Genomic DNA, 8,569 nt, shown 5'->3' on the forward strand with positions numbered 1-8,569 from the left:
TTGCATCATATACCAACGGGCCTTAAGATGCAGAGATAAGAAAAGCAGCAATCTGGAGAAATGGTCGGCGTGATCAGATACTAGCAGAATGTGAGTTATTATTATTAATCGTGTTGGTCCGCAGTAGAACAAAATTTGGGTCCAGTGACACCTGAGAGACCAAGAAGATTTTCGAGAATCAGCTTTGCTGGCAGAACTTCATGTATCCCTCCACCCGTACAGAGGGGACTGCATCATGTTACCTCTCCCGATCCCGCGGGGAAGCGACCCCTTAAAGGCCCAGAGACGGCCGCTTCTGTCCCCCCTCCCACCGCCGGGTTAACTCCCCAATGTGCAGATTGTGATGGGAAGCAGCAGCGAATAGTTACGCGCAAGATAAGCAGAAGGCAAACTCGTGGTCACCCGCTGATTTCTGGCGGCGGCGCCGCTGCGCTTCTTGCGAAGATGGTTGGAGCTGAACCACGCAAAGCGCTTATATTCGTAAGCGACTGGACGCGCTCCGATTATTTGCACGCCCTAAAATACATTCCTCGTAATTTTTTTTAAAGTAAGATAGTTCAACCAGCCCAGCCTTCGCAGCCCCAGCGTCTGCGAGCTCAGCCGCGGAGCAGAAGGTCGCCGGGACTGAAGTTAAAGACAAAGCAAAAAGTATATGGGGGGCAAAAAGTTGGCGCTTCCCCGGCCTTCCAAGCCGCCAGCAGAGGCCCGCGGGCGTCAATGGGCGCGGCAACCTCGCCGCCACGCCCCTCCGGGTGGGCTCAAGGAGTGCCCGAGGTTGCTCTCCGGGAGCGCCGCTCCCACCGCAGACGAGTGGCCAAGGCTCCGCGGAGACATGAACACGGGCGCTTCGCCTCTCCTGCCGCCGTCGAGGCTGGCCACGGCCGCGCCGCCGCCCCGCGCGCCCCCTTCGTCGGTGGTGCCTCTGCCCTCGGCGGTGCCCGTGCCGCCCGCCTTCCTCCGGCCGCCCAGCCTCCTCCTGCGCGTCCCCGGCTGCTACTCGCCGGCCGGGCTGGAGCGCGGCGCTGCCTACCCGCGGTCGCCCAAGTGCGCGCGCTGCCGCAACCACGGCGTGGTGTCGGCGCTGAAGGGCCACAAGCGCTTCTGCCGCTGGCGGGACTGTGCGTGCGCCAAGTGCGCGCTCATCGCCGAGCGCCAGCGCGTGATGGCCGCCCAGGTGGCGCTGCGCAGGCAGCAGGCGCAAGAGGAGAGCGAGGCGCGCGCGGGCCAGGGCGCGGCGCCCGGCGCCGAGGCCGCCTTCGAGAGCAGCCGCCCGGAGTGCCCGCGCGGGAGACGAGGTGGGCCTGGCGGGGGCGGGGGGGAGGCTCCCAAGGGCGCCGCCGCTTTGCGGGCGTTGGAGTAGGGTGGAAAGGACGGGCACTCGGCGCTTACCGGTGCTCGGCGAGGGAGGAGCTGGTGCCTCTGAGCATGTGCAGTGCTGCGAGAACCGCGCTTCTAATTTGGTTAGGAAATGTCTCTAGCAAGGATGCGCGCGTTTCATATGCGTGTGTGGTTCTAGATGGTAGGGAAGGGCGAAGCCTGGTGGAGGCATATTTGTTGGTGAACCAACAGTGCGGTCCTAAGTCCACTCTGTCCATTTACTTCAATGAGCTTAGACGGGCATAACTTGCTGTAGGATTGCACTGCAAATGTAGTAAGATTCTGCATTCCCTTCGCCATGTTGACTGCCCGAAACCATAAGGAAGTGGGGCTTCGGTGCTGTTTGATGAGTTTGGAGCCAGTCCCAGTAAGCTTGGTTGGTCTTGCTACTTGTACGCAGCCTTGTGCTGAACAGACATGCCCACTGGATATTTCTGCGAACGCTTGAAGATCTCCTGTGCCATTCCTTTTGTAAGGGTGGGAAATGTTGACTGTTGAGATCAAGAGCAAATTTTGAATGGAACCCACCAAATATTGTGCAGGATCAGTTTATTTAAGTAGGGTTGTGTTGGAGTAACTCTTGATATTTGGATTCAGCTCTGAGACATCTCATGGGCCTGCTAAAGTCTGAAAGGCTGGGCACTAAATTAAATGAGAGCGCAACTGGTTCTTTCTTAGCTCTTCTGTCTCAAACAAATCTGCAGGGACACAATTTTCATTGGCCCTAACTCCTAGGTAAGCAAGCTTAAGGTTGCAGACTTGTAAACGGAAGCGATCACGTTCTCAGGAAGCGTTTATAAGATAATAGCCTAATGCATTCTGCCTTGCTTCCAAAAATGATACATGGCATGTGCAGTAATGACGAAGACCGACGTGAGCATGAAGAACTGTTGGTGAGGCCTACATAAATATTGAATGTTCTGAAACTGAATATAGAGAATTAAGAAATCGTTTTTGTATGATCCAAGCCAAGTGAAGTGAACCTACAGACTGGCCCTCAAACAGAGCGCTGCAGTGAGTAAAAAAGTACAAGCTCGTGGGCACACATCCCGCTATAATTAATGGGCGCACTGATGTACTTTTATGGAACTCTTGTTCATTGCACCAGGTCTTGGGTAGGTCAGCTTAATAGCTTGTGCTAAATGGAAGCTTTAAAGGCGGAATATTGGGGATTTTAAAAAATAGATTTATCTGCCCTATGTGTGTGCGTGTACATACACAGCGTGTTTGAAACATTGCTTAAAGCACCAGTGGATTAAAATAGATAAGCCTATCCTTCCCAACGAGCTGGTGTCATCTTGTCCCTCACTCTCATATGCACTTAAAGTGGAGACACTGTTACGCCTTCTTACTCAATTGGTTCCGTTGCAGTTTGAGAAAATTTATTCCCTTAATGCGCTAATGGGGAAAAACAGAGAGGAACAACTCTCATTATCCCTGACCTCTGTAAAAAAGGAAACCTCTCATTCTGAAGCTCCGATAAGTAGGGGATACGTGAGAATAACTGCCTTCTTCTTTTTTCTGTCTAGTCTGTTTGGTCTCCTTCCCTTCCTCCGAGGAGGTTAGAGCAGGCTTCCGTGGCAGATGGGGGCTTTGAATCCATGTTGCTGGTGCCAAATAAGAGTTAGCAAAAGCCTGGAGAAAAATATCCTGCCCCGTTAGTAGAGGCTTTAAAAGGTAAAGTTAGTCCCCTGTGCCAGCACCGAGTCATTACTGACCCATAGCGGGATGTCACATCACGACGTTTTCTTGGCAGACTTTTTATGGGGTGGTTTGCCATTACCTTCCCCGTAGTAGAGGCTTAAAGGGATGTTATTTACCAGGTGATGTAATTTTTCTCCGTGCTATGGAAAGCTTCAACAGCTCCCTTTCCACACAGTAAGCTTCTGTTAAGGAGGCAGGCCATTTTTCCCCCTCCAGGTTGTCCTGTCTCCCTTGTCTGTCTTGAAAGTGGAAAGGAGAACTGCTGCTTTGTTTACAGTTCCGAGGTGTCCTCGGTATTCTGATGATGGATTCTGGTGTGGGGACTCGGTTGTGTCCTCCTGCGGTGTAGTTAGATGTGCTCCTAAGAGAACTGTTGTCGAGTTAGCTCTGCTCTGCTTCTGTATCAAAGTTGGACAGCAAAGGTGGTGGGCAAAAACTTGCAGCAGCTTTGTAATTATGTATTTTTTGTAGATCTCAAATTGGTTGGCAGAATCAAATGGCACTGAACGCATAGTTGTTTCCCGCATTCATATCCCACTTTTTTTTCCTTCACGGACCCCAACTGTGTAAATAGGGTTTTCAAGAGACTGCCCACAGAGCAGCAGTCCTTAGTTTCAGCAGAGTTGCTGGACCATGTGTTCTCCAAGACACCAGGAGAAATCCCCTTCTCTTTACGAAATTGACATGGTATAGTGCTTAGAGTGGTAGACTGGAGTCTGAGAGAGCCAGGTTCAAATTCTGACTCTTCCACGGAAGCTCAATTGGGCAAGTCACACCCTCTCAGCCTAACTCGCCTCATAGTGTTGTTATAATAATAATAAAAAGGAGATAAGAACATTGTAACCCACTTGGAGTTTCCATGGGGGAGAAAAGTAGAGTATAAGTGAAGGTAATAAACATGGAGATTATTCACATGAGATGTATGTGGCTAGAACTCCCCTGCAGGAGATTTCATGATTCTGCTTCTATACCATCGTGCGTGGGGAAACCACCCGTGTTCATTTCACTGTGTGAGTAACCTGGAGTGATGGTTATTTCTTTATGTACATACCATGGCAAAATAGATATGTACATTTAGTACAGGGCTCGTGTGCTGCCCTCACAGAGTTTCTTCTGTGGTAAATTCATCATGAGTGAAGGGGATGCAGCCATGGCTATGGTCTTCTAAGAATTAAATGGGTTGGCTCTTCTCCAGGTGGTTGACAGGCCACACCTATGTCTACTTAGGTACAAGTCCAGCCAAGTGTATCCTACTCCCTCCTAAGTGTGCTTTAGGATTGCATCCTGAACTGCATTAGAGCATGGGTGCAAAACGATAGGAATTTCAGCTATTCATGCCTATGAAAGGAGAAGATTGGTGTGTACGCGCATGCACATGTGGCTTATAAGCAAGGCTGGCCCAAAGGTTTTTGGAGCCCTAGAGAGTGAATGACTTTGGTTCCCCCCTGCTCTCCTGCACCCCAGGCATGCATAGAAGCATATGGACACACTCGTACACTTGCAACCCAGGCAAGGATCCACCACTGATAGGCAGGTGGCATAAAGCCCACCAGACTTTTGTTCCTTCCTGGTTTTGGGGGGCTGGGGCTGGGCAGGCCAGGTGATCATGGCCTGGCCTCCGGTGCTGCCACTGATCTTGCATTGCGCCTGGGCAATGGTGCTGGGGCCAGTGGCATGCCAGGGGCTGCCACGTGCCGTGTCTGACCCAGCTCTGGCCCAGACCCACACTGAGACTTCTTTGGCACTCTAGGCAAGCACCTCGTCTGTTTAATGGATGGGCTCGCTGTGCTTACAGGCTAGTACTTAAGGGTATAATCCCAGTCCCTCTGGCTGATAAAACCTTGCAAGGAGGTCAGGATTCTGAGAGTGAAGCTTTGAATTCTGTGTATTTTTAATTTTGTTCATTGGGCAGCTACATTTGCATCCTTGCAGTTCAGAGTTGTTGTATTAGCCTTGCATCTGCAGAGATAAGGAGGGATCTAAAATATTTTAAAGAAACATGCCTACTATTGCCTCCCTAGTAGCAGCGGAGCTTCTTAAGCCATTAGAGCGGGCCCTGGCCTAGACCCATTCCTGAAAAAATTGGGGGCTTGATCAAGAGGACGTGGCCAGTTATGGTCGAATGTCAAACCTACCTTTTTAAAAGGGAAATGAATTGAGAGTGGTGGTAGAGCGGGAACATATGGGTGAGGCATGTGCTGGGCACCTTTTTCAATCAGGCCTGTTTATTAGCTTTAGCAGTTGATCTCCATTGGAAATGTTTCCGTGCCTGTTGGTGTCTCAGGTGCCTTTGGCATTGGTGCCTCCTTTAGTTCTGCATCATTTGGAGTATGGAGTAGGAAATTAAAGGGGCAGCCATTAAAAGGTTTTCGCAATGGATGAGGCATCTTTGTGTTTATCTGAGATGGTTAAGAGCCTCAGTGTCGAGAGAGACCCAGTGCTGTTGTTTGAAAAACAGCTAAATCTAGTATGGAGATCGGCTCCATATTTAGACCTGTTGAACCTAGCCGTGTCGATCCACACAATATTAACCTTACTAGACTACTGTAGCATGGGGCTGCCTTTGAAAATTGCTCTAAACTTCAAGCTGGTGGAAAAAAACAACTGCCTGGCTGTTATCTCGATCCAAGTTGCTTTGACCTCACGGTGGCTGATTCCACACACGTTGGATAATGCACATTATCAATTGTTTGAGGTGGATTGTTCCACACACAAAAAAATCCATTCCAAATTATTTATAAAGAGGATTGGAAGTGCATTATCCAGCGTGTGCAGAATCACTCACTTGGTTTGAGAGAAATACACTGGTCGTTCACTTGGCTCCAGATACAATTGGAGGTTCTGCTATTTATTTTTCAAAGCTTTTCATGTCTTGGATCATGTGTACTTGAAGGACTGCGTGAACCTGTGTCGCAGCTGCATTCCTTGAGACCGATTTACCTCATTCCTTTTTGTGAGGTAAATCTGTCTCAAGGAATGTTCCAGATTTTTCTGTGGTGGCGTGCGCAGAATGACCTTCCTGAAGTCAGGAGGAAGGCTTCCACATTGCTGAATTCTAGACAGTTTTGTGCAGGGCTGTGCTTTTGCGAAGAGTGTTTAATTAATGTTTGTATGTGGGTTTCAAGTTTTCTTTGGATTGCATATAATTTGTTGGTTTTTTGCTGTTTTTAAAACATTGGATGTTTTAAAGTTGATGTTGTGAGTCACCTGGAGACCTGTAAATAATTAAATAATTTTTCTTTTCCAGAAGAGAAGTTTCAAAAGTATGACTTCCTCTGCAGCAAACCAGGCAGTTCTATATCTTCACCTTCTCCAGTGTCCACGACTGAAGTTACTGGAGCTAGTAGTGGAGGTCACAGAGAGAAGCCATCTTGCTTGCAGATTTCAGGTAAAGAGAAATCCAGCCATCCTTCTGTTCCTGAGGAAGGTGCTGATAGTTCAGCGTCTCTGTCTTCATCAGACATGGAATCTGGAAATGAAAGTGAATGTCCCAAGGACCCTGTAATCTCCAGTATCCGTTTTCCTCCTTCTCCTACCACTGCTGTGGCTTCAAGGCGCAGGGACCCACTTGATATTCTCACCAAAGTCTTTCCAAGACACAAACAAAGTAGATTAGAAAGGATTCTGCAGTTCTGCAAAGGGGACGTTGTGCAAGCCATAGAGCAGATCCTGAATGTGGATGAACACAAACAAGGACTTCAAGATATTGTGATCCCACCCTTGCCAGAGAGTAATGTCTTCCAGCGGTCCTCTGATTTTGGCCTCATAGGTGTGGATGTCAGAGCACTTGGTAATAAATCAGCCTTTTCTCCTCTTCATACCAGTCCAGCTGCCTTTGCAAGTGAGGTGAGCCTTTATGGCCTAAATCCTAGACTGGGGATCAGGCCTCTGAGGGTGGCTTATTCCCCTCCAGGAAGAGCTTTGCCTGGATTTATGTCACCTTACTTAAGATCTGGGCTGTTTCCTGCTTTGCCGTTTCCGTCAGCCGTGGACTATCCCTTTTCAGGGGTGATCAAAGATGTGTCATATTTCCCCAGTAAAGACTCAGGTGCCAGAAGTGAGATATATTCGAGACTAAGTGAAGAAAACAAATAGCATCTTGACCAAATCGTCATTTTTGTAGTACTTGTGATGTGTTCAGACGGGCTGACTGTGTCAGATCCCAAATCTCAAAGGTACTGTTTATTAGCTATGAGCTGGTAATATGTTCCTAATCTTTACAAAAAAAAAAAAAGGTTTTAATGGGATTCCTTATTTTGACACAGAACACTTTGAAATCCGAGAAAAGTAATTTAACATTTAAAAAAATTGTTTCTAGCGTATCAGTGGTGAAGAGATCATTAAAACTAGCACTGATTTTGAAGATGAGCTTCTGTACAGAATGTTCAATTTTTGTAAGTTCTCGAAAAAAAATTGAAGCGGAAGTGAAGATGTAAAAATCCAAGTTGAATGTTTGTAAAAAGACAATAAATCATAGCTTTTGAATTCCTGTTTGAATTTCCTGGGACTTTTTGTTATAGTTTCCTTGGGTCATTTATGTTTGAAATGGGAGACCAGTTTTCCAGATACAGAGACCTTGGCACAAACAAACGAGTTCATTCTGAACAGGCACAACCCTAGTTAATTGTCAGAGCTGCTTGGTCTCCCTCTCTCCTGCCTTCCCTTGTGCAGTGCCCTGAAGCTGAAGACAGAAGCATTCAACTGTAACATGTAGAGAAGTCCAAGTGTAGACAGCTTAACAAATTTTGGCTTGCTTCTTGCCCAGTATCTGGGATTTGCCATAGTTTTAAGAATCATGCAGTGCAGGCCTAAGCAGAATTGCATGCTTCTATGCCCATTGGCTTCAGTGTACTTAGAAGAATGCAACTCTGTTTAGAGGTGGACTGTTTATGAGTAGAAAATAAGCACTCAGTTTAGTAAGGTAACTAACTGTACTTGCTTTGGGAAATCTTGAAAGTTGGAGTTAGTTGAAAGTATCATGGCACAGTGGAAGAGGGGAGGAGAGATAGGACACAGTCACAGCCAAACTCTAGCTTGTTTGTGAACTGAACCTTAACAAAAGCTTAGGAGCTTAAATATATGCTGTTTGAGGCAGCTGAGGGGTCATCTCTTCAATGTCGTGAGTCTAGTTCATCAGTCTGATTTTCAGAGGGTGCTTAAGGTCTTGGATCACAGTTGAGAATAAATAAAGGAATCTTTCGAATGCAATTTTTATGGTCCAGGGAGTAGCTTCAAGGTCCATCATGACATTCTTCTGGATAGGAACTGTATGTAATCTGTTCGGAACTTCTTGAATGAAAAAGGAGGTAAAAGTCCACTTAATAAGAGTGCCGCCTCTTAGGGAATCATCAAGGTAACGTATATGAGTTACTAGATATCCTTAGGAGAAACTTCTGTATTACTAAAGTCCAAAATCATGGAATTGCATCAGTGAATGTTTACAGTGAATATTAAGTTGATGTCCACACTCAGAGCCTCGCTACAAGTG

At 47.3% G+C, this 8,569-nt stretch overlaps 1 protein-coding gene across 1 annotated transcript; it reads left to right on the forward strand.

Annotated features, from left to right (window-relative positions):
• Positions 1-830: 830 nt before the first annotated feature.
• On the forward strand, positions 831-7,570 carry DMRTA1 (DMRT like family A1). The gene is made up of 2 exons (XM_054987226.1): positions 831-1,295; positions 6,329-7,570. The coding sequence occupies exons 1-2, from the start codon at positions 833-835 to the stop codon at positions 7,174-7,176; spliced, it is 1,311 nt and encodes a 436-aa protein (XP_054843201.1). The 5' UTR covers positions 831-832; the 3' UTR covers positions 7,177-7,570.
• The last annotated feature ends 999 nt before the right edge of the window (positions 7,571-8,569 follow it).

Source organism: Eublepharis macularius, chromosome 8, assembly GCF_028583425.1.
Source record: "Eublepharis macularius isolate TG4126 chromosome 8, MPM_Emac_v1.0, whole genome shotgun sequence".
Lineage (NCBI taxonomy): Eukaryota > Metazoa > Chordata > Lepidosauria > Squamata > Eublepharidae > Eublepharis > Eublepharis macularius.